Source organism: Vespa mandarinia, chromosome 11 (genome assembly GCF_050613455.1).
Source record: "Vespa mandarinia isolate Hongniang chromosome 11, ASM5061345v1, whole genome shotgun sequence".
Classification (NCBI taxonomy): Eukaryota; Metazoa; Arthropoda; class Insecta; order Hymenoptera; family Vespidae; genus Vespa; species Vespa mandarinia.
In genome coordinates this window covers 3,416,501-3,442,606 of record NC_140820.1, presented here as the reverse complement: position 1 = coordinate 3,442,606, position 26,106 = coordinate 3,416,501, and the positions used below count along the sequence as shown (strand labels likewise).

Below are 26,106 nucleotides of genomic sequence, written 5' to 3'. Positions count from 1 at the left end.
GCTGTATTTTCCTAACATTTAAGTTTTATTTGCGGGTTCCTAGGAAATGAACGTTTAAACATCTTGCCTGCAGCAACTGGAAAGAAACTGCCACACACGATGCTATAAATTGTTGCGTCTCGTTAGTCAGTGTACAGGAGTTCTATCGTGGGATATGTATCTTATGAAAGATGTAGAAATCTATGAATTTACAATATTTTTCCTAAATATAATCGATCGAAAAAGTATCACGATAACATCCCTATCTCGCTTTGTTATAGATATCGATTATGAATTTTTAAATCGATCGTGTCAGATTTCTTCACCAATGAGATTTCCTTACTAGATTATATACAATGTTCTCTGAACGCTACTATTACATACGTTATATACGTCAACAAATAGTACAATCATTATACCGTGTGACGTTAAGTATAAAATATTTGATGTATTTATTCAAGGTCTCTTAAGGATCATACTTTCTTTCTCGCGTCTCTTTCGATAAACAGTATGCTTTATTAAACTCGACGAAGGCGTAAAATCATTCTATTTCTTGGTAGTCACTTATTCACGCCTTTGTACGAGACACGAATACTTCCTAGCGTACTTTTACTAAGTTTTCATCGCGTTCTTGTTCTCTCAGTGACTCTTATTGGCAAAAACAGTAAGCGAAAGACAACCGGTGTTTTACTTTATAATTTAAAAGACGTCAAGTTTTGCTTATGACAAACATTTATTACTCGTTAGAATATGTGTAGATACATACTAAAACATTTATCGTGTCAAATTTGAAGATTTATAAATGTTTGGATAAATAACATGTTGTTTTGTTTTAAAAAAAGAAAGATATTCGTAAACATCGTTTATAGATACTAAGTTAAAATAAACGAAGAAAAATAGAAAGGTGGTATAAGAAAATTTGTGAACCCATTTATGGTTTAGTCTTCAAAATTATTTCCTTTTACGTGGCTCGCGTATTCGCAAGGATTTTAGTTTCCGAGACCAAAGTAGAGTCTAAGTGTAGGAAACATAAATTTTCATATGTGATATACGTGCATGGATCTACATTGGTCTCTCTCTCTCTCTCTCTCTCTCACTCTCTCTTTCTCTCTCCCTCCCCCACTCTCTCTCTCTCTTTCTCCTAGTTTAATGTTTCCGAATATACTGCCTTCGATCTTGTACGCGAAGCATTGTACAAGACCTCCCTTGTGAAACGTGTTCTCGTGTACCATACGTGTGTATTACGTTGTGTGCGTTTATCACGTATATGCATGCAGCTTAGTACTCCTCTTCGCAGTTGTAATGCAAAGATACGACGTTCACGAATTATGTTGTTCCCTCGAGCACTGTGGTATTTGGAAGCCTCCCGTTCGTTATTAGCATATATAACTATCCGAATATGGGTCACCTTAGGAGAAGATATCGAATCCTATAATCAACATATTAATTATAATAGTCTCTAAATATGCGTGCATTTACATTACAGATTATTCGATTGGAGGCCAGATCGTCTGCCGGGTGAACCATTAAAGTGCGAGAGGATTGTGATAATAAAAAATCTTTTCTCACCAGAAGACTTCGATCAGGAGGTCGCTTTACTTCTGGAGTATCAGCAAGACATTCGACAGGAATGTCAAAAGTGTGGGGACGTTAGAAAAGTCATCATATATGATGTAAGTAAACTCATGGAAATTTATTCCTATTGGAAATTGAATGAAAATAGATAAAATGAAAGCTGAAAAACAGACACGCTAAAAAAAAAAAAAGAAAACAGATTATAACATCATAGTTAATGTTAACATACGTCATGGTGAGTTTTTTCTTTATGACTCGAGGGCGATAAATTATGCATTAAGTTCAAATTGTGCTTTATGAGTCGACGCCATTACGCAAGCGGCGTCATGGGATCCGCACTGGAAGGTTAGCATGACATTTTTGTTCTAGCTGTTCTGTCTCTGCGCTTGACGTAAAATTCCATGATCGTAAAAATAAAATAGACGAAATGATATTCGCGTTTAATCAATTTAAACCGATCGTGAGTGCTTTTTTCATTTACGCAAAACCACGCGCGCGTTGCCAGTTACGTATTTCGTCGTCGACAAAATATCAAGCGATATTTTTGTGTTTTTTTTCTTTTTTCTTTTTTTTTTTTTCTTTTCTTCTTTATTTTTCTTTTTTGTTATTTCGTAATTAAAAAGTCCGCTAATTGAATTTTGATGCAACTGCAACGAGCAAATGTTTCCAAAGCAACCGATGTTAATTGGGAACGAAACGAACATTGAAAGATTCCTATTTTAGTAGGAAAGTATACACGACCCAGATTTGAGAGAATGCTTCGTTGCCAGAACTACTGTTCGAAAGAGAAGAACGAACTTAGAATAGAACAGATCGCTTAGAAACGATCAAACTTTCGTCGGTTCGGCAAGGGTGTGCTCTGCTGCGTGAAAGCAGAAAGTACAAAGAAGATAATAGAAAATTCTCCTTGCGAACGATACAAATAAACGATTCTTTGCTAGAGAAAGAGATGGTGAAGATGGAATGGGGAAAGGACATAACCCCATAAATTCGCCGCGGGACACTCCCTAGTCGTCGAGTCTCAACCGTGAATCTATTCAATGTCAAAGTGAATTCCTTCCTCTCTCTCTCTTCTCCTCTTCCTACTGTCTTTTTCCTCTCTCTGTTGTCTCTCGTACATGAGGTCGGCGCGAAAAATAGCGCCGACTTCAAAAGAGACGACGACGCGCCTTAGAACTTTCGGCCTTTTGCAACCAATTTACTTGCGGTGAGCACGCTGAACCAGTTTCGCTTTCTCCAAATTCGTTGGTTAGCCACACGTGCTCCGAAATTATTTCGTGACTGTGAATAATCGACATTTTTTTTTTTTTTTTTCCTTTGCTTCTCTAACTCAATCCTTATTTTTCATTCCCTCGCGTTTCAGTATCATACTACATTTCTTGACCTAATCGTAAAGTCTTTGACCGTTCCGAGAAGATTACAGTTATGAATAAATGAAGTACATACATGGACCGAGAAGTACAACGTGCTTGATGGGACAAAACACGACACAACGACGATAGGTTTCTACGTCGCGTATACTTCCGAACGGCGACAAAGGAACAAAGAGGTTCGTGTCGAGCGTGTTCCCAACAGTAAAATTAATGCTCGAAACCGAAGGGTCCATAAATTGCGGTTCAAGGCGAAGCGAAAAAATATCACCAAGGGCCGACGGCGACAAGGAGGCGGATTTTTAACTTGGCTCGATGCGACGTTTTTGAACCGTCTCGAGGTTGAACTTGGAATAAAAACGGCGTAAAAAAAGGCAAAGGTCTTCATTTGATTGCACGAAGAAGGATTTCCTGATAATTTCATTGTCGTGTCTGGTACATTATGAACAAATTAAAGTACGATTTCTTGTGTCTGGCTTATTATTTGGAGAGTTATTCAATTTGAAAATCAATATATTGATTTACTTGATAGAATCACCGAAATAATAAGGAAATATTACTTCCTCTTCGTGACGAGAGAATAAAAAAAATAATCATTTAAATTGTTCGTAGTTGTCTCTTTGAAGTACAATTTTAAACTTCTAATTACACTAGTAAAAATTCCCTAATAATAAAGTCAGGATATAACCACTGTACATTTAATGAAAACCACGCTCACTTAATGATTGCTTCTGTTTCCACTTAAGATATTTCAATTGCTAGGTAAGTCGGACTAGGATTCTAAGATAATATTTTCTCATGAATAGCACTAAGAATGTTCATTTCATATTCTTCTCACGTATTTCCCGCTGAAAGCACCGCTTACAGAAAATATCTTCGTTATATATTAATTGTAGAATTTACTTATAATACTAATCGATAGAACTAACTCCGATTAATTGAAATGCATGTATGTGATTGTAGCGGCATCCCGAAGGAGTTGCTCAAGTAACTTTTCGTGAACCTGCTGAGGCTCAGGCTTGCGTTCAATTGTTAAATGGACGTTGGTTTAGTCAAAGAAAAATATCAGCCGAAATTTGGGATGGCAAAACTAAGTACAAGTAAGTTTATCATCAGCAAATTTCTTCTTTATCAACTGTAGGTATTTTACTTTCGACTGTTGGTAATGTAGATGTTTACTTTAACTGTAGCAGGCTAATATACGAAACGATTTACTTTATCGACAATCGGCAAATTATTGATCGAAATAAAATTTCATATATTTATTTTAGAATACGTGTTCCACATTAATAACATAACATCTTATTTTTAAATCAAATTTAAAAGATTACTGAATACCCATAAATTCGCTTACAGGAATAAGTATCGTTCATTTTTCAATTAATCCATAACTTTATGTGATATTTCGAAATGCTTTGTTCTCATTAACTCACAAGTCACGCACAAATATCCTGAAGTAGAAACATTTATTTTTGTAAATTGATCGCATTATATTTGCAAATTCTATGATCTGCTCTCAGAATTACCGAAACGGATGCTGAGATCGAGGCGCGATTAGACAAATGGGACGAGTTTTTGGAGCAAGAGGATGAAAAGGAGAAGAAAGGAGGCGACGAAGGTGGAAGAAGCTAAGTTGGAGGTGAAAAAGTTGGAGGAAAAGGTTGACGACAACAAAAAAATAGAAGCGAAGTCTTCGGAATAGAGAAGCGGTGTATAAACGATATAGAATGATATATGAAATTGCAACGATTTTGTTCGGTCAATTATTTTTAGTCAAGGACTCGAGTCGTCGACAAAAAAGACACAGCGAAGTAACTTTGATATTTATTTTTTGTCACTTCCCGAGATATTGATCTACTTACACGGATCATACTACAGTAAGCATTTCTTTCCTTTGCGTTCCAATTCGCTTGTAATTTCCGTCATTTTACCATATCCAAGTCGTCGTGCTATATTATTACCAACGTCGTTGACCAGATTGTTAGTGATTGCAGATAAAAAAAAAACGATGAAATTTTTCGAACCATATCCTTCCTTAAATCTTTCATCGTCGTTGCATCAATGGCCGACGCATTGCAAGTACAAAATATATTATCATTGCAAATCGAATGGTGTTCGGTTTATATATGGTAATATAAATATTAAAGAGCGCCCTGTCTTATATTTAGTATTAACAAAGTACATAAAGCCATTCCTTACGGAAATACCGACGATATTTCTTGATCGTAGAAAACTGCTATGCTGAGTTATATATATATATATATATATATATATATGTTTGTTAATACGGAGAGTATAAAAGTGAACAATCCTTTTCTCTCCCCTCTTTTGCGCCCAGTTCACTTCTATCCCGCAATCTATAAAATGTCGAAGGATAATGTAAAGCGTTACATTACTGACGTTCTTCGGATTACGCGATGCAATTTGATCGAAACACGTTTCGCGTGCTTCGGCATACGAGAAGAGATCATACGGAACGAACCGAAGTGACTGACCTAGGTTCGACTCGAACGTTCGAGACGAGAAAGCGCATTCCCCTTCGTTTTGGAATATTTTAAGTATTTTTTTTTTCCTCGTCGTATTTTCAGTTCAGTCATACGAAAAGATTTAGATTAATCGGCCAAAAAATCTGGCCAACAAATCGGCCAAGAAAAATGTATCTATTATATTAGTTTGATTATAATTGTATGATAATATTGTTTGTCTTTAGATAATATTGATAATAAAATGCTCTAACGCGTCGCTCTCATTTAAACTCCTTACTATTAGAGGATTACGATGTAGAATTTTTATGACATCTTCATTTTAGAGTGTGCAGATTGCAAAGTTAAGAGAAAATTACAAAATTAAAAAACGATATGTTCGCGCTGAAGCTAACGGTCGTGAAAAGACTTGAAAGAGAAAAAAAAAAAGAGAGCTAAAAAGAAAGAAGAGGAAGGTAGATCTCCTGGAATTCCCTAATTTGCTATTTTGGCATTCCTCACGATCCTTATGTTGTGCCCTGTTCGTGGGACTTCTCTCCTGAGAGGTTGCTGCCGATCTGTCAAAAAACGCGATTCTTCGGTCGCCGCCACGGCCTTCTTCTTTCTCCCCTTCTTCTTTTCTTTCTCCGCCACAGTACCCCAATGTTGAAAGATCTGTGTTTTCACCCGTTTGAGAAACAGCCGATTCTTGCTAGGAAGTAAATTACGACGACGCAAGTTGTTGCTAATCGACCGTTTCATAGAATCTAATTACAAAGGATGATGGAGAAATACTCATTATGTCATCGTTTCTTGAAACAAGTAATTGGATGTTCTGTGTCTTTAAAAAACTCACATTATTCACATTATATTGAGGAATATTATTTTTATATCATACAATTGCGAAAAAAAAATCTAACGCAGCACATATCGATTATTCTTAATCTGTCTGTACACAATGAAAGCCACGAAGCATCAATACTCTCGTACGACGGGATCACGTTACGAGTCTTTCGCTTGATAGTCCTATCGTTTATTCGTCTACATGAGGTATCCTTCCGTGAAATGTGAGAATGAAAGCATATTTCGTGCGTCTCGTCCCTTCAATGATGCGAAGAAGGGAGGAAAAGAGAACGAGAAGCTTCACCCCACTTGGTAATATCACTGACAAATTTAATGCTCGACTATTAACAGGAGTAGTTGCAGGGGTGAGTTGCACGTCCTCCATTGTTGAAGTGGCCACGTGCAGGATGACTACCACCCCGCTATGAAGCGTTTGATCCGACGTTAGGCAGAACGTATTGAGTAGAGTAAAGGTCGACTCGCATAAAAAGTCTTACCCCGTTTCACGCTCGTCGACGGTTTATTGGATTTGTCCGACACTCCCCAAAGATAGAGACCTGCTAGATTACACATCGGATTAGCCACAGTCTTCTTTATTCGACACGGTCAAGTGTGTCGCCGTTAGAACGACGATATATCTCAACATTTAGAATTATTCGATTCAGGTGAACTGGAACAGTGGTTGTAAATTTAGTATAGTTTTAGACTTGTGATGAAATGTATTGTTTTGTGATCCATTTATTGATTGACAAATTTTCTATTCCGAAAATTATACTTTTTTCAATTTTTTTTTTTTTTATTATTTTAATAGTAACGACTTTATGGTTATAATGGAAAAAGGAATAATACGAATATATAATAATTTTATTTATTTAGATACACTTGTAAACGATTACAATACGATATACTTACAAACACTTATATAGCTCGGTATGTCGCTGTGGTGAACGTGAAGGATCAAGTATTAAGTAACATATAATTACATCTATTATATTTCGATTGAAATCAAACGTAACCAAGAGTTAGTATTTAATAAAATCCAGATTGATAAAAAATCCAATATTAAACTTGGCTGATGAATCTTTTGCATTAGTTTTGATCGAATTTAAAATTGAATTATGTCTATCAAAGGATGAATATGGTATTTGTGACTTGACCCATTTCTTGTTAAATGAATCGTCAGTTGAAGGTGTCAGAATACTTTTCACTTGGCAGAAGATTCATAGTCACGTTCCAATTTTCTCAACAGGAAAAACCTGATTTTCTGAGGAGGTTAAGAAAATTCCTAACCAGCCTGACTTCGTTGGAGTTTCCTACCCTCTTTTGGTTTCTTCCTCTTATCTCCTTTTTCCTTATCTCCCTGCTGAGGCAACCTTCACTGCTCTCTCGCTGAGGCAAATTAAGCTTCCCGAAACACCGCGAAACTGTTAATTAAGACTCATTATGCGCGCGGCTTGCCGAGTTCACCGGTAGTGTTGGAGAAGAGAGAGAGAAGTTGTAGGAGTGGGAGAAAGAGGAAGAGGTGGATAAGGTACGGGGTTGTTGGGAAAAGGCGACTCAAAACGTGGTTAAAGCCGGACGAAGCGAGAAGGGTAGGCAAAGTTGGTGGGTATGGAAAGATAGAGGAAGTAAGAGAAAACCAGAGGCAAATAGAAAGAGAGACAGGATTAGAGTGTGGGTATCGAAGGGTAGGAGGAGGATTCAACCCGAGTAGGAACTTCTTAATACCGTGCTGGGTAGTCCGGGTTCATTGTGGGATCAATACAGAGACGACGGTACGTAGGAGTGGCAACCGATGCCTCATTGGACGGTTGATTCTCGCTCGTTGATTGGCCGAGCTTGGTACTACCAGTAGGCGTTTCCTTTTGCCCGGTAACCCCTTCTTTTCCGAAAGGGGCTGATCGAAAAGGGAAGAGAAGGGAAAAGAGACCTTTCCGACCCTCCAGCCAGCTGAAGGAGAGGAGGATGTGCCACGCACGACCACGAAAAAGACAGAGAGGAAAAGGAAGAAAGAGTGAGAGAAAGAGTTAGAGCGGCGAGAAGGGAGAGGGGAACGAGAGAAAGAAAGAAAGAGAGAGAGAGAGAGAGAGAGAGAGTGAGAGAGAGAGAGACGAGCCTGTCCATGGAGTTGGAAAAAGACGGCGGACGAGTCTAGGGAACGAGAGAGAGGGTGTCCAACGGTCGGTTCGGGGGGTTCAGTCTGTGTTCGCCCATCAGAGACACACCAGCGGTGTAATCTGGAGACAGCCGTTCCGTTCTCTCTATCTCTTTCTCTATCTCTATCTGTCGAACTCGTGCAGATCTCGCGTTCCTGTGTTTCGTGCTCCGTTCGTTCGTGTTCTTTGGTAATCTTTATCTACCTCTTTCTCGCTTGATAACAGGAAACGATCGACGTGCGATACGCACGAACGTGAGAAGTGAGTGTGATAATGCTCGGAGTATACGTGATCATTTTCGAGGTCTCTTAAAACGATTTAAAGGTGTCAGCTTGTCGGGAGTGTCAGGATCGACAAGACAGTTCCGTGTTTCTTGAGTTTAAAAAGTAGGACAAAATAGGACGGGTCAATGTTGATCTACCGTCGATACTAGGATCCTGACACGGAAGAGAACAAGCTGAAAGGAGTGGATTTGTCATCTTCGACCCTTGTTTCTTATATCCGTCAAAAACGTCAGGAACGAGGATCTATCTTCCCGCGCTTTACAAGGACCTTGATAATCTATCGAAATTTTCTTATCGCCTGCTATTCGATTCGTCAACATGACAGCTTTTAAATTTGTGCCAAGGTTTTTTCTTTTTCCGTAATAAGAAGCAATTTCAATGATGTACCATCTATACCAACTGTTGCGTTTTCGATAGCAGTGTTCCAGTGAAAGTCATAGACCGTCAAAACGCTTGCCGACGGACGATCATCGTAATCGCGTTGAGCGAGCATATCTTTTCATTATCCAAACAAATTGTCGTGTTGTTCTAAATCATTTGGACGTTCAGTTAGGTAGCTAGAAGTCTCAAAGACAGAAGTGGTCGGGTGCACGTGGCACGTTTAGATTGAAATTTTTACTTGACGTAAAAAGAAAAAAAAAAAAGAAAAAAAAAAAGAGAAAAGAAAAAGAAAGAAGAGAGGAAAAAGAAGAAGAAAAAATAAGAGGAAGGTGATCAAGAGAGAGTGGAGGAGCCAAGTGGTGGTGGTATTAGAACGGGTGGTGCGACGTTCGGGTACGCAAGTCGGCAGGCCGGGTCTGGGGTGCCAAGCCCGGGCGGGGTGATGAGCTGCTCCGAGGTGATGTATCAATATTATCATCCTTACCTCTATTCGAGGGCACCGCCGCCGCCGCACCCGACCCACCCTCATGCGGCCCCGCATGCGAATCCTCATGCGGCCCATCACAGTCCGGCCAGGCCGGCACCTTTTCAACCGTTTTCCTCCGCCACGGCGACGCATCAGTACGACAGGGTGAGCATCATCTCTTTTCTATCACAATGATAACAGTTTCTGTTTTTTTTTTTTTATTTTCCCATAAGAACCACATAAATTTTTCAATGACATGTTCGAACGAATTACGTTTTGCTTAGGAATTGAATTAAATCAATTGTTTTTTTTTTTTTTTTCTTTTTTTATATAGTATTAAATCCTTGAGTAGATTAGAATACGTTAAATGTGCCAAGAGTTGTATCTATCTCGGAATTTTTTTGTTTTTTTTTGTTTTTTTTTTTTTTTTTTTTTTTTTTTGATAATCTTACTTACTAGCATTAGAAGTATCTACGCAATCAAAAAATCCTTCGATACGTTCAGAAGATAGTATATCTTTAGATATTAGAGCATATTTTTCAAAGTAGAACGGCATTTCCAGCATGTCAAATTAACGCTAACGAGCGAAAGGAATCGAATCGTGCCGAGAATTTAGATGTTAAGCGATCGTTATGGGCAGGTATCATTATTCAAAAGTGTATCGCGTAGGGAACGTGTATCGTGTTAAGAGTACAAGCTTGAGCGCTTAGACAAAGCATCGTTAAAGAGATTAGGAGCAGCATTGTAACGCCTAAAGGCGTCGACGTTAAAGTGTCTCGGTGGATTTTAAAGTTTTCTAAGCGAATCGTTTAGATATTCTGTAACCACTTGGTATATAATACCCAATATCTTTTAATTGTATTTATCTTGTTTACAGTGAACAGTAAACATATAATAATTTAATAATTATATTAAAAATATATAAAACATATAATATAATAATATTAGAATAGAAGAAAAATTTAGACGATAGATATTCTTGTATTAGAAAATTTTATTTTCAACTTTTGTCTTAATAATTCTACTTATTTATAACTTTTAATTTCACATATGATCTTCTCGATTCGTAGTTTATCCATCTCTATCAGTATTCAGCGATACACAATAATCGAGGAATCTCGTTAGGCGAGTTATTCCCTTCGCTTATGACACGTTGGATCTATCCAATGACTTAATACTAACTAACTCACAGAATGTAATTTATCGATATCACAGCGAAAGACATTTGTGATCCTAAAGATTACAAACAGGTGCATCTAAAAATATCGATCTTCTTTTAAAACTACTTAAATGTTCATTCTAGTCTTTTTTTTTTTTTTTTTTTTTTTTTTCTTTTTTTCACATCGAACTTGACGCTGATACATTCGTTATCAAGCTCGGCAAATTTCTCGAGTGAATGGTCCCGTAAAGGCAAGCCGTGTTTACAAACACGGTAGAAAAGCGAGGCGAGAAGATGTTTCACTCGGAGAGTCTTGAAATAGTTTAGGCAGAGCAATGAAGAAGAGAGGAGCAAGAGTCTCGGGAGGGGTAGATAGCCTCTGCATCATTTTAATCTGTCTGCTGGGAGGTCAGGCGTGTTTCTAGCCTTTGGTGCACCCATCCGTACGCTCATCCATACACTACAGGGTGTCGAGTACCGTTTCGCCTGTTACTCCTGTCTTCGCGTCTTTTTTATTTCTCATTTTCTTTCCTCTTCTCGTTCTCTCCTTATCTCCTTGTCTCTTAGCTTTTTCTTTTCATATATTAAGTCCCCTCACCAGTCAAGACGTCTATTTCGAAAGCTCACTTTTCGACCTTGGTGGCAAAGAGTTTACACATTTCTTTTCATTTTTTTAATGTACAAATTTTTATTTGACCTTATCAAGAATGATTTTCTTTTATGCCTCTTCAAATTATAATCCTAACTTTTCGAATTTTTATTTGGCGAAATGACGAGAAGATCGGTCCAATTTCATTATCAGTACTTCCTTCGTTTTATAACTCTTAGGAAGGGCCGATTCTTTCGTGTAGTAGTAGAAAAAGAAGAAGAAGAAGAAAAAGAAAAAAAGGAAGAGAAGGACTGTGGCGATACTTCGTTATTCGGAAATGCACGGCATCTTTAAAGGCGCGTCGGTCTGCGTTTTATCGGTTTAACATTAAATTTCACTTACAATTGATAAGTCTAAGTGGTACGATAAATTCTTATCTTGTATTACTCCATGAGTTAGCATGGCGTGACGCATTAATACGTTTACTTATAATCGTCGGAATATGTACGGATAATCGATTTTTGAAATCGGCAAACCGGAGAATCTTGGTTGATCGGAAAAGACGAGCGACGTGTCTACCGATCTTGTAAAAAAACTTTACATAATCAAATATAAATTATCTTTCACTTGAAACTAATTTTAATTAGATGTTTCCTTGACGATAAAAATTATCACAATTTATCACAAATTTATTAAATGACATGTTCTGTCAATAAAATACCGACATCATTTATTCGTTAGATATATTGAGATTTATCCTAACTTCTTTCGATTTCAATCATGATCTACCACTATCTGTAACTGGATCCATCCTGAACAAGCTCAACGTAACATTCCAAACTGATATAACTCGAGTCTTACCACCTTTTCGCTATACGCTATAAATTCATGTTGTGAAGTATCGCGCCGACGGACCACTTAAACTATTTATCACCTTATCTTAATCTACTTACCACTAGGTATATAAATCAACGAATATGTTAATGAGCGTCGAAGAAAAAAAAAGATCTACACTCTGGAAGAAAGGAGATTTGGACGTGGACCAAAGAAATAAAATAGAAAGGGAATGATAAATAAAAAGAGAAAGAAGAAACATTATTTTCGTATATCATTTTATTTATTGCATAAATAAAAATGTTTAACTTATGAATTTTAGATAATAATGAATGTTCAATTTGTAGTCCTTACAGATAATCTTTTAAAAAATTTTAATATCTCTTGGAAGCCTTAAAAAATTTTAATTGTCTCGATAGATCAAAAGTTTTTCAAAATCTTGATAATCGTAAAAGTCTCGTAAATTAAAATTAATTTATTAAAAACATGTGTATGTTACAAGGAAAACTTATGTCAGATAACTCTGACTTAGATATCGACGAATAAGCGAGAGATCAGTATTATAACTTGATAATCGTCTTAATTAATTACTAGACTTAATCTTTTGCATAAGATCATTAAAAAATAAAAATAAAGTATAGTATTATATATGCCATGATTAATATGGATACTTTGAAATCTATTAAATTTCACGTAAGATTTAAATCGATTAAAATTATTTCCTTTCTCATCATTGATGAAAGGTAAATCACAGGAAGATCAAAGTACGTAACGTTAATTGTTGTAACATCTCTGGTTGAGTTTTCTCGTAAGTTATAAGAACCAGCATAGTGAAAGAGAGAGGAAGAAAGATGGAGAGAAAAGGAGAAGGGTTGTGGGACGGCAATAAAGCACGCTGTCGGTGCGTTTCGGTGCGCGCCGTGAGAAAACGGCGGGCAGAAGCGAAGCATTTTTAACGCGCCTGGGCTCGCTCTTCTGCGCGCTCGCGCGCACGCGCGTATATTAGCCAACACGAGGAAAAACGCGGGGCTATTAATTCAAGGGGCCGGCACCGGGTGGACACCGGTCAGCGCCGGGCAAAGGAGCAAAATGAGCGTCTCTCGGGGGTCAGGCCCTAAATAAAAGGAAGGAACGTTTAAATAAAAGTAAACTCGTGTCGGCCGTCGCTCGCAAGGCGTGTGCGTTCGAGCGGAGTTCTCTTTCTCTCTTCTGGAATCACGGGACGCTGGCTTTCGGGTTAGGAAACCTTGCTTCTCCGTCCTCTTTTCTCTTCTTCTATTTCTTTTTACTCTTCTCTTCGTTCTTCTCTTCTTCCTTATCCTCCTGCGTACTCGTACGCCACCCGTTATACCCTCTCGTCCTGCGAGAAACCTGTCCGCCCGTCGAGATCGACCTTGCGTACGCGATCGCGCGCGCTTTACGCTTTTGCTCACCGTTATCTCACGATCGGAAGAGATGCGAGAACTTCGAGCGCAGGCTCAGCTGAGTTCGCAGACCTTACTTACTTGGAATATACATATATCTTTACGGGCTTGGTCAACGTTGGAAATTGATTTGTTTCTTTTTTAAATGAGAATAAGTAGGTACATATATATATAGTTTAGTCATAATCATTTTCGATACAATCTTTGTCATCTTTTAATCTTTTAATCTTCCGATCTGTCGTTCGTTTAATCGCTAACGAGAGAAACTCGAAGGTAGATAGCAGCAGGACGCCCCGATGCCTTTCTCTTCGGGATTTAAAGCATGTAAATCCACGTGTAAAACAACAGTAATTTATAGTATTTAACAGGATGGAACATTGCTATCGTATTTCCAGCTAATGATTCAAATGCGACATGGACTTTTGAGAAGGATGATTTATATTTTGTTTTTTTTTCCGGCGCCATACCTTAGCATGCGCTGTCATTAATGAACCGAGTGGTATATCATGGATCTTTAGAATTTATTTTTCTTCGAGTGTCTCATAATGGACCGAATATTTCCTTCTTTCCGTCGAAGAAAAAAAAAAAAGAAAAAGGAGCGGAGAAAAAGGGATGACATTCGTTGTATCGAAGGAAATCGAATCGGTCAATGAGAACGATGTTCATAATAAAAACGTCTCGAAGAAAAGGCAATAAAGTCATAAATGACATTTTAGTGTCAGAAAGGAGAACCGAGCGCGACAGACCGGATGTATTGAATACTCACAAAGGAATTTTTAGTGTCTCCTTCAAAAGGTTTATACTGTGGTAATTCGTGGGGTCTCGTACGGACATCTAAAAAATTGTCGTTATGACTTTCGATATTAAAGAAATTTACTGAAAGTAAATAATTCACGATTTTATCCTTTAACGAGGATTATCAAACTTCTATCAGAATTATAAGATCGATCGAAACAAAACTAAAATTGCAGCAGAACATAATTTTTTTTTTCTTTTTTTTTTCTTTTTTTTTTCTTTTTTTTTTTTTTTTTAAATTAATAAAGTGAACGAGGAGAAAGGATTTCGTATTTGGCAGATCGTGGCAATAAAGTCATAAACATATTTTTTAAGGGTTTAACTTAGCCCGGATCTCGAAGATTGGTATTATAAATTCTGGGACATACAAGGTGAAGAAATTATGAAAGAGGAAAGAGGAAGAGAGATAGAAAACAACGGGAAGGTCGAAGGCTGGAGTAGGGGAAGGGGGAGGACAGGTGCAGGTCGAAGCCCGTAAGAAGGTAGCTATCCTTCATTAGCACTCTCGTCTCTCGTTACGGGAGCTCCACTTCTTCTTCGTCAGGGCTCACTCATACTCGCGCAGAATCCGTTGCTCTCCTACGGCCACTCCTCCTTGCAGCCTTTTCTCTTTCTCTACCTTTTCTTCTTTCCCCAGCGTTTTGAAAGTCAGTATCGTATTATGTCACCGCGCCTTTCCGTGGCCAATAAAAAGTCATAATGGCGGTAAAAAGCGATCGTGTTACCACGAACGACATGGACTTTTCCCTCCAGCCTACCGGTTTCTCTTCGTTTCGCGGGAGAGTCAACTAGGAAGAGTAGGAAGAGAGACCGAGATAGGGATTATTTTGCCGTGAGCTCGGAACTCGTTTCAACTTGATTCCTACGAATTCGCAAGGAAATAAACAACAATATTAGTAGAAATCATTAATAATCAAGAAGAAAAGTTACTTTTCTATGAGATTTATGTTGCGATGAGTGTCAAGTCACACTCAATGTTTAAATTTTGTTTTCTTACGAGAGAATAATGGAATTGCTGATAATAAGGATATGCCGGTGAATGCTTATGAGGATCGGTAGCACGTTTTAACGCTTCTTTTCAAAAGAAAAAGAACGGAACATCCTAATTCGAAGGTAGCTCTGATTATTCAAGAACGATAAGGTTGTACGTATCGAGCGAGAAGCGGTCCTGCTCATGCTCGTAAAAGCACATTTTCCCGGAGTATCCAAGCGATTAATGAACCGATGTTGCTTCGGACCACCCCGAAGGGTACGAGACTTTCTCTCTCTCTCTCTCTCTCTCTCTCTCTCTCTCTCTTTCTTTCTCTCTTTACAGTAGTAGACTCCGATGAGTCCGATAGATGAACCGAAGAAACTTCTCTCGCAGAGAAACAGAGTTAGCTTCTTCCTGACTATAATACCTAACCTATAAGCAGCTCCTGTCCGTCCTTCGACGCAGCAGGTCTCAAACGAACCGCGCCTTTACCTGACCAAGTTTTACGATCGTCGCGCCGAGGTGGCGATGTGTCCTCCCGTTATCGTCCTGGCGGGATCTGGACGGACTTAAAGCACCGGCTCTCTCTCGTCGCGGTACCTCTTATTATTTCTCTTTCTGCATCCTCCACCTCCTTCTCCTCCTCCTTCTCTTTCTCTTCTTCCTCATCCTCATTCTCGTCCTCATCCTCATCCTCATTCTCATCCTTCCTTTTTCTTCATCTCCTCTTCTTTCTCTTTTTCTCTTTCTCCCACTTTGTGAGAAAGCAAAGGACCGATCGTATGTAAGTTCCACGCTGTTCCGCGACACGAGCCGCGCAACGATCTCGTTCGCCGATTTGATTCGAGTCTCGTTCTTTCTTTCGCCGATCGGAGATAACTCTTGGTTTCTTTACTGCGAAGAAGAAATCGAGTAATTCGAAGAAAGAGAAAGAGATAGGATTAAAGTAGCAGTATCGCTCGAATGTTAACGTTCTCATTTCTGTCTTTTGTAATCGAATGAACAATTATCGTTGTTTCGAAACACTTTTTAATCATGTGAAAAACTGATTATGTTAATATCTTATTTATCACTTATCTTTAATGCAATTTCTGGTAACTACTTTCTTGCAATCCTTTCTAATCAAGAACTACGGTCTACTCTGATTCTAATATAAAAAGAAAGAGAGAAAGAAAGAAAGAAAGAGAGAGATAGAGAGAAAGAGAGAAAGAGAGAGAGAGAGGCTCTCGTGGCGACACGTGGCCCGACGCGATAGCGGAGAACGCAGGACGAGAGCGTAAAAACGGTTCACTGAGTGCAGATAGAAGGCGTTTAGCGTATAAATTATAACGGTCCCGGTTGCTTTTTGCGCCGTCACATGTTGAGGCCTTTTTTTACGTTCCGTGTTTCCTAGGTTCCTACATAAATTAAAGGAGGAGGGACTCTCCTCCTTCTTCTCTTTTACTACAGGGCTTAAAAGGCTTTCTCTCTTTCACAGACAGAGACAAAGAGAGTACGTAAAAATATAAGACGCATGCGCGTATGCGTTTGTCGATATTACACCGCCTAAGAGAGTATATGCCCTCATCGTGGTAGAAGTAACGTGTAATTATACCTTAACTACACACCGGCAACTTATTTATTAGGCTCTTTGCACTTTTTCGCGGCATGCTCGTATAAAGGAGGAGCGTTGTTTGCACACCGGATCGAATCTCACTGTGCGGCTATTATCGTTCCGTACGAACGTCAAATCGCACTTTAATTTATTACGCCGATCGATTCCTAAGAAATTCCATCGAAAAAAATAAAAATATGTGATCACTCTGCATTCTTCATCGTTCATCGGTGTTGATCTCTACGAACGACAATATTAAATCATTCAAAGCTACGTTCAATCAACGACGAATTACGAAACTTTCGTTTTTGATCTACTTTTTACATTTACATCGTCCAATTTTCATCGACTTACGAAAGCCAAACAGTCGTTCATAGTTTTCCCTAAAATCGTTTGCATTCTCCGAAGTGGTGATTACATGAAGGAATCTCGATTGATCAGACATTCGATTTGAAGCGTTGCCTGATAAGTGGTTACTACATTTGAGTGGTTACCTGTTCTAATCGAGTTAGGCTAAATGTCGAAGTTTTTCCATGAAAAACCTTCTCTCTCCCTTTCGTGCGAATATTTACGTAAGTCGTACAAAAGGCATTTAAATGTTTGAATTATTCCGAATAAGGAAATTGAGAACGATCTCACATGTTCTCTCTCTCTCTCTCTCTCTCTCTCTCTCTCTCTCTCTTTCTCTGTCTGTCTATCTGTCTGTCTATCTGTCTGTCTGTCTGTCTGTCTCTTTCTCTGTCTCTCTCTCTCTCTCTTTCTTTCTTTCTGTTTCTCTCTGTCTCTCAGTTTTTCTTTTCCAGATGAGCGAATTTTAATATCTTAGAACGCATTCGACGACTTTTTTCATGCATTTTCCTCGAGACTCATAGGAAAGATAATGTCGAATTCATTGACAGCTTTTTCGCATTGAAATTAATCCGTGGAACGTTTATAAGAGTTCAAGAGCATTCCGAGTCTTCGACGGTGGTCTTTCTGAGATATCTTATCATTATTACTATCCTTCCCCGAATCACGAATAAAATCAGTTTCTCAAATCTTAAATTTTAATCAAAGATTAGAAAAGTTAAAGGCCAATGATTCTTTGAACAAAATTCAATTGCCTTCCTAAATATAAATCATAGACACTTACCCCTTGCTAAGAGTGTTTTGTGATCGTACGAACGTGATCGAAGGAGACAGTTTCGAATAAAATTAGCATAAATTTGTGATAATGATGGCTCCTGTAAAGTTATAAAACGCGTTTTAAAGTGGCTGCCACTAGTCTTATGTACGCGTACAAGAGAGAGAGAGAGAGAGAGAGAGAGAAAGAGAGAGAGAGAGAGAGAGAGATAGGATATATACTATATATATATATATATATATATATATATATATATATATATATATATATAGTATATATATATAATCGATCGGATTGACACGTAACGATTTTTCCCATGAAAAGTGGGACGTAGCGAGCGACGACGATTTACTTTTCTCTTCCTGCCGATCTATCCTACCGATGTCTTATGGCGTCGAACTCGTAGCCGAGCTCTCTCGAGCACAAGCATACCAGGCGATCGTATTAGGAGAGATCGACTACCGACTGTAATTTGTTGTTCTCGCTTCAGTAGAATAAATTTCCTCGGACTAGTTTCTCGGACCACCGCGGGACATTCTTTCCGCGAGATACGTATGCTTGAGAGAGAAAGAGAGAGGGGGTCTTATACAACCGGAACAAAAAAAAAATGATAGAAATCCGTGAATATCGAGCATCGGTTTTGTATTTTGTTTCGATCCATCCACTGTCAATGATTGGAAAACTTCATTCATTGGGATTTATTGTACCTTTCCAACGATAAATTCATTAAAAAACGTTTCGTTTTTAACGCGTTACATTCAATCTTCGTTTTTTATGATCATTTCTTTGAGATTTTTTTTAGTAAGATGATTGAAATAATTGAAAAATATAGCCTTTGATATGGTTTTCCCGATCGCGGAATTGTTCGATAAAGTTGTACTCCGCTAAAAAAAATCACCTAACATATCACAATCATTTTGAATCAACATTTTAACAAGAAGCGTTCTGATTTGATCATATATACTCGACCATCCAGTTCAAGAGGTCAAAATCCAGGCGAGTTCGTTCTACGAGGCACATTGTATAAGTATATATATATAAAAAAATAGAAAAAGATCTACTCGTAAAAAGCGAATCATCTTCAGTCGATTACGGAAAAGCGCAGTAGACCTCGACGATAGGTTACATATTAGAAATTTACACGTAATGAGAGAGAGAGAGAGAGAGAGAGAGAGAGAGAGACGAGAACGGAGAACGGAGATAAAAAAAAAAGGAAAGAAACCCGCGCCTTGAACTTAACCCTTTGACCAGACGATGAACATTTTCCTGAAGTAGCGAACCGTGATGAAGCCTCATCACCCCTCTACCTCCTCGTCTCTCATCCTTTCTTTTTTATCTCTCTTAGCGCCATACATTTTATAATTGTCTGCTTCACCGTCCTCCTTCCTCGCCTCGGTAAAACCCTTTTTGTATCTCCGTCTCTCCTTTTCCTGTTTCAAGTATCATGTGTATTCCACTCACGTATAATGTTTCTCTCTCTCTCTCTCTCTCTCTCTCTCTCTCTCTCTCTCTTTTCCTCGCTCTCACGTGTGCGCGCGCGCACGTTTCACGGGCTCAAAGCACACCGATATCCTTGTGCAACTCGCTCTTGGCTTCCCTGCGCTCTCGCACATTGCGCTCAGTCACGCGAACGTCTCTCGTCGGCATTTTCATATCTCTCGCGCGTACGCGCTCAGGCGCGCGCGCTCGCGCGCGCACAAGCACCGCTAAAAGAGGGAAAAACAAATTAATTACGATCGAAGTTCGCGGTCGTGGAGCCGTCGTAAAACCGAACCGGTTGACCCCATCGTCGTGGACTTACCGGTACTTGGAGTCATCCCCATCTTCTGAAAATTTTCTTTAGCAGCCAATAATTCCATTTTGTTGTAAGGTCATAAGAAAGAAAGAAAAAAAAAAAAAGAAAAAAAGAAAAATAATAAAACAAGAAATAATGATTCCGAGAGTTTCCGAAGGTTTCCATGCGCTGATTAGAGTCACACGCTATAATGTTTTGCCTCACGAAATTCTTAGAGACGTCCGAATGGAGCGAAACACTGCTTTGGCCCGAAGTCGAATCAGGTTTTATTCCGTCGACGGTCGGATCACTTTTTACGGTGGCCATCGGAAAGGAAACAAACGGATTGTCCATCGACTGGCACCACTCAACTCTTGGCAAGCAGAGGCTCTCTTCTTCGCTTCTAGCGGTCGAGAGAGATTCGAAGAGAGAAAGAGAGAGAGAGGGAGAGAGAGAGTGAGTAAGAGAGAGAGAGAGAGAGAGAGAGAGAGAGAGAGAGAGAGAGAGAAAGAGAACGTCGATCGGCCCGGGTCGCGTATTAATTTTTTCGGGGAAACCGGTAAGGCTGGTTGCCCGCTTCACCCGTTGTGATTTCGCGACGTTTCGGTGAGTCTTACTGCTCGCTTTTTCCTCGAGCTGAGTCACTAACGAGACGCCGAGGTAGAGCGATAAACTACTCCTCTTAGCGTGTCTCCTCTTTCTCTTCAGTTTGTGATCGTAGCTTTTTTGACATTAGCTTACAAAGTCTACTTTGAAATTTTTTTTCTCTCCTTCGTCATAAAGTTTTATGTTATACGAAGTTAAACAAATATCGAATATATTTTATTTCAAGTGTAAACTTGTTATTGTTACAAAGTTTTACTTCAAAATGAATCAAGAACAAATGTCACGTTTACTTTTAAATGAACTCTGATTTATTGACTCGTTACTGAGGTTAGAGTTCTAATAATGATGTACGAGGGGATTCCCGAGCAACGTATGCGGAAATATATCCTACCGATGAAGAGAAGCCTTTTTTCGGATAGCGCGCGTCGCGAGAGTCGCGTAAAAGTGTTCCCGAAGAATTTAGAAAGATGTGGAACACGTGTTGCGCGATAGATCACGTCTGACGGCTTGCACTTTGTCACCGGGACCACGCCCATCGTCAAATTATACCAGAGACGAACTATTCTCGAGAACGGGAAATCGATTCGTTCTGACATCATTTGAAGAATAATTTTTTATTTTGTTTGTAAAATTAATAAAAATATTGCTTAATAAAATGATCGAGATGAGTTGTTGGAAGGAGTTAAGTACTTCGTCAATCAATTAATTCGCCCTTTCCTTCTTGGTCGTATAATCATAACATTTTGTTGAGTTTTTATTTGCACTAACGATTAGTCATCAAAGATCATATAAATCAAAGACTGAGATTCGTGTCATCCTGATTCCGGCATCATGCATATTTCAGCATACTCTCCACGCTCGAGCTGTCTTCTAATTCGCACGAAACGCGTCTAAGAAGAGCAGATTAGCGGCCACGCGAGCTAGGAAGACCAGACGCTCGGAATTTAGGCCAGATTGCAAGTAAAAATTCCAGTCTAAGTCCAACCTTCCAAGATGCCATGCCGTTGCTTCTACGGGACTTCAAAAATTAACGACTTTCTGAATGAATGTTCGTGATAGTTTAATTCATTGAAAAGACCATTTTAGAAGTTAATACAAGTATTTCATTTAATTGCCAGATGACAATTCGATTTCATGAGATTGTAAAAATCATTGAATTACATGATAACGTTGACATTAGAAATTAGTTAGTAAAATTAGTTGATAAAATACATATATGTATATACTTGTACTTTTTTTTTCCGGAGCATCTTACATAGTTTCTAAAAAAAAAAAAAAAAAAAGAAGACGTTCGAAAACAATAAAACGAAAAGAAGTCGATTGGTTTAACAGTTCTGAGGGGACGATTCGAGTACCCGGCAGATTTCCAAGATCCCGAGAGTTTTTGTCGATCGTAAGTACAGCAAGTTCGTCGGCGGACGTGTCCATCTGTTCGTTCGAATCTGCAATTCAATGATAGCTGAAGAGAAAGAGAACGCATTCGCGGCTTGTCAGGGTGGACAGTTAGAAGGCATAAAGAGGCTACTGCTGGTCCCCACTATCCGTTTCTCTTTACACTTCCTTCTTCTCTTCTTGCTTCTCCTCTTCTTCGTTCCTTTTCTTCGTCATTCCTTATATTCGTCTCTCTCTCTCTCTCTCTCTCTCTCTCTCTTCCTCTCTCTCCCCTCCCTCTCCCTCTTTCTCCCTCTCTCTCTGTTTCACGGGAACTCGCGTAACCCAAATATTATTCCATTGGCTGGTTAGTTGGGCCGCTGGTTGACTCGCTCACTGTCCGTAGGAATTTCACCCTTGGACAACCGCACCAGTCCATCTGGACTCTCGCGATTTGCAATTCCAAGCGTTCTCCAGCGGTCCGTTCACCATCCCTCTCTCTCTCTCTCTCTCTCTCTCTCTCTTTCTCTTTCTCTTTCTCTTTCTCTTCGATATCGTTTGCAGTTTTTTCTTTTTTTTTTTTCAATCGCCTTCCTCGGTTACCTCATATTGCATTTAACTTTATGATAAATCGTACTAAATATGCTTCGAGGAAGGTCTTTGACATTTTTTTTCCGAGAGAACATTTTTTATTTGGTTACTTCGTAATAATACATTTCATATTTTTTTTTATTAGCAATAGATATACGTTCAAGATTCTTTTAGAAATTGATTTCAAAGTCTTATAAGGGCTAGAGAACATTGAGGAACTCTCACGGCGAGGGACACGCACTGCCTTCCTGAATCTCTTTTTGCGAAACTCAAGCTTCCTCCTTTGTCTTCAGTTACTATCGATTCGATCTTTTTTCATTTCCGGAACGACGCTCGTAGAATCGTACGAGGTCATTTCTCGCCATTGTTTCTGGATGGATCCTTTCAGGAAATCTTATTTCGCTTACGTGTAGAGTCATTTCTTTGAGAGTATCATTCCTATCATGAATCACTCGTTGATCGATCGATCGGCCTTCGCGATAATTATTCTTCAAACGAGTACTTCCATTCTATTTCGTAAGATTCGAGTGGAGAATATTTTATCAATGTGCGGTAGGAAAGATATAGCTTTGAATGTGACGTAAAAATAAAAAAAGACTTGTCTATCCCCCACTTTTAAAAAAGATCATCTTTCTCGGGATACTCCGTATCACTTTATTCGATTACAAATACCACAACAAAACGGCGATTCTTCTTCGGAATTCCTTTGGAATTCCTCTTCTCACAGCCGATAAACGAGCGAAGCTACTTGAAGAGAACGACTACAACATCCTCTCGCACATTCTCCATAAATTCACACGCGATCCACTTTTCTCTGACACCCGTATCAATCCGCACGCAACCGCGTACATTGAGATTACGAACGTCTTATATCAACGGGTTATCTCTCGTTTTATGACAACTTTCCACGTTTTGATTTCACATCAGATCGTTATCTTTCTTGGTAATATAGTAAGAAAAGCACGTTTAAAAAGCATATCAGCATTAGCATGATTTCTTTTCATTTTCTATATCAGGATAATGAAAATTTTTCGCATAATGATGAAAAGAATGATGGTGATCGAACCGGTGTTGATGGATAGTCGATAGATGTTGACAAAAAAAGCCATCGAGTAAAACGGAAAAACGTGAGTCGCATTGAACCTGCTTGGTCTCGTTCGCGGATCGTGCCTTCGACGGGGGACAATTAATTAGAAATTATTCGTCAGGTATCTCGCGTGGTGATCTCCGTGGTCGTACGGGGAGGAGCGACACGCTGGTGTCGGTATCTCTTTGATACGTCAGCTGTCCGACCGGACCAGTTTCTACCTTGGCAAGTTCCTCCTAACCAGTCCAAATAGTACTACGCTCAACACGTGTCAACGTCGACGATCTCGGTATTGCAAATTGCGAGAATAAAAAGTAAAGATAAGGGGATGGGCCAAGTTGTAAGAAGCTCGTAAGGTGCTCGTAAAAACGAATATAAAAATTTATCAATTTGAATGAGTATACAGCTATTAATACTCTCGCTCTCTCTCTCTCTTTTTTTCTCTTTACATCACTAAAATGTTTGTACATTCCTAATCTCTGTATCATCTGCGTACATTACTAATTTGATAAGAAAACTTCAAAATTATGAGGAGCAATTTGATTCGTGTCAATGAATGATACGAAAGATTTACGGTAAATACCTTTCAAAACTTTTAAAACGATTGTATTGTAAAGATACTGGTTTCTTTCTCAAGTTACATGGATTTCTTTTCTTTGGTACGAAGTACAACTCTGGGCGCTTAATAAGCGAGCGAGGTGCATCTCGAAACGATAAAAGTCGGTATCGAAGGGTGCACTCCATAGATCAAGACCCGGTGCGGCTTCTTCCCGAGAGAAAGAGAATGGTGGTACCGAGAGTGGAAGGAAGGGAGAGGAAAGGGAAGAAAAACCAGTTAATCGCAGCTTGATGCACTCTGCGTAGCCGGCCGTTATTTACGATCGCGTTGCTTTCCTTGATCGCGCGCGACGTTTTCCAGGGGCGATTAGCGCGAGTATAAATGAGAATGAACGCGTCTAATTCCTCATCCCTATCGAGAGAAAGACAGTGGTAGAGGGAGAAAGGGAGTATGAGTGGTCAGAGATGTTAAGTGGCGAATTAATAAACGCCAGAGAATCCGCGAATCCCGATTCGTGCTTAGAGACTTGCGCGGTAGTCAAAGATAAGGCTCCATTACTGAGATACCAACTGTTCAAACCTTTTTACTTTCTCTTCTGCTCTCTCTCTCTCTCTTTCTTTCTCTTTCTCTCTCTCTCTCTCTCTCTCTCTCTCTCTCTCTCTCTCTCTCCTTCTCTTCCTACTTTTATCTCATCGTCCAAGTTTATCGTAATCTCAGTCTTATCGTGAGCTCGTGTTCACGTTCGGTAGCTTAAAAGGAGAATCGATTATTGGTATCTATTTCAACTACCTATAATTTTCCAATCGCTTCTAATCGTCAGAACATCCCTCCTTGTTGTTGAGAATCCTCGCGAAATTTGCTTCCAGCGTACTATAACTTGCTCTCTTTCTCTCTCTCTCTCTCTCTCTCTCTCTATAGTAGATATCTTTTCACATACGCTCATCGTCTCGTTGCATACGAGTGCTCGCCGCTTCGTAGTCGCCGGCGATGCAACGTGTACGCTGTCCAGCAGGTATGATTTGTCGCATCGCCGACCAGCTGCCGCCCTCGTGTTCTCCCGGACTTTCCGAAGAAACCCATTTGGCCTGGCAAAAATATTTCTATCGAGTCTCCTTTCTCCTCTCTCCATCTCTGTCTCCTTCTCTCTCTCTCTCTCTCTCTCGCTTTCCTTTTTTTTTCTTCTTCGAGAGTAGGCATGATGCACCCTGTGCGCACGTGCATCGACCGTTCTCCTCTCGTTTCATGGTAAGGAAGAAGAAGAAATTTTATTCAAAGAGCAATCCGTACGTGTACCTAGTCTCTCTCATGAAAATTATAGTCGCGTGGTCAGTCTACTTAAGAATTCGCAATATCTTTGAAATCATATACCAGTCGCTTTTCTACTTCTAATAATTTCTAAATAACTTTACATTGCTTACAAGACTTATATACGGGATGTGATTATTCTTTTCCTTCTACTTCCTCCGTTTGATTCCGATAAGATTTTCTTCGCCGGTGGCGAGAAGAGAAGGCGCTAACGCTTGCCACCCTCGAAGAGATTATTCTTGCTACGAGCCCAAAAGCGGCAGGATAATCTATTATCAACATGTATCTTAACCGCGTCTTAACTCTCTCGTCTAATAAAAATGTCAGCGCACCGAGTGTCGCCGTGGTCTCGAAACACATTACGCCGACTTTCGGTGTAATTTATAGGAAACAATGTCTCTTTATCTTACACTTGTATTATGCTTATTTTACTAACAGCTGGAAGTTCAACTTCTAATCAACCTGCTATGAAAGTTACCTTCTGTACACTTGTTATAATTTTGTAATTTATCGATTTTTTTTTTAACATGAGCCAATAATGATCTATTAAAATTTAATTCTCGCTCGTTTTAGTTCTCTAAAATACTTAAAAAAATTTGTTCGTTCCATCAATGATACTGTATTCTCGGAGAGCAAAGACCCATGAACGTGTCTCTCTTATCTTCGTTCTCGTCGTCGCAAACGCTGACAGCTCATCTTCCAAAAGTGATTTACGTCGACGTGACTACTTACCGGTTAACTTATGATGTTTACCAATTCAATTAGAAGTACAACCGCCGGCTCCCTTAAAACCAGATACATTTGTT

The 26,106-nt window shown here is 39.2% G+C and overlaps 2 protein-coding genes and 1 long non-coding RNA gene across 7 annotated transcripts in view; 2 read left to right on the top strand and 1 right to left on the bottom strand.

Moving 5' to 3' along the window:
* The window catches only part of barc (RRM1_TatSF1_like and RRM2_TatSF1_like domain-containing protein barc), a 39,626-nt gene extending 33,953 nt beyond the window's left edge, over positions 1-5,673 (top strand). For both annotated transcript variants that reach the window (XM_035866022.2, XM_035866021.2), the window contains exons 5-7: positions 1,466-1,652; positions 3,888-4,024; positions 4,445-5,673. In XM_035866022.2, the coding sequence (XP_035721915.1) occupies positions 1,466-1,652; positions 3,888-4,024; positions 4,445-4,556 (436 nt within the window). In that variant the 3' untranslated portion in view covers positions 4,557-5,673. The remainder of the gene's footprint in view (positions 1-1,465; positions 1,653-3,887; positions 4,025-4,444) is intronic.
* A 643-nt stretch (positions 5,674-6,316) lies between these two features.
* LOC146872673 (uncharacterized) lies at positions 6,317-7,922 on the bottom strand. Its single transcript, XR_014982698.1, has 3 exons — positions 7,547-7,922; positions 6,727-6,899; positions 6,317-6,651 (listed from the first exon to the last, which is right to left on the bottom strand). It is a non-coding gene; the product is annotated as an uncharacterized LOC146872673 (long non-coding RNA).
* Positions 7,923-7,970: 48 nt separating this feature from the next.
* The window catches only part of vg (transcription factor vestigial), a 53,391-nt gene continuing 35,255 nt past the window's right edge, over positions 7,971-26,106 (top strand). Inside the window, exon 1 of one of the 4 annotated variants that reach the window (XM_035866024.2) lies at positions 7,971-9,681. In XM_035866024.2, the coding sequence (XP_035721917.1) occupies positions 9,493-9,681 (189 nt within the window). In that variant the 5' untranslated portion in view covers positions 7,971-9,492. The remainder of the gene's footprint in view (positions 9,682-26,106) is intronic. The other 3 variants (XM_035866023.2, XM_035866025.2, XM_085660075.1) reach the window with 3 other exon arrangements.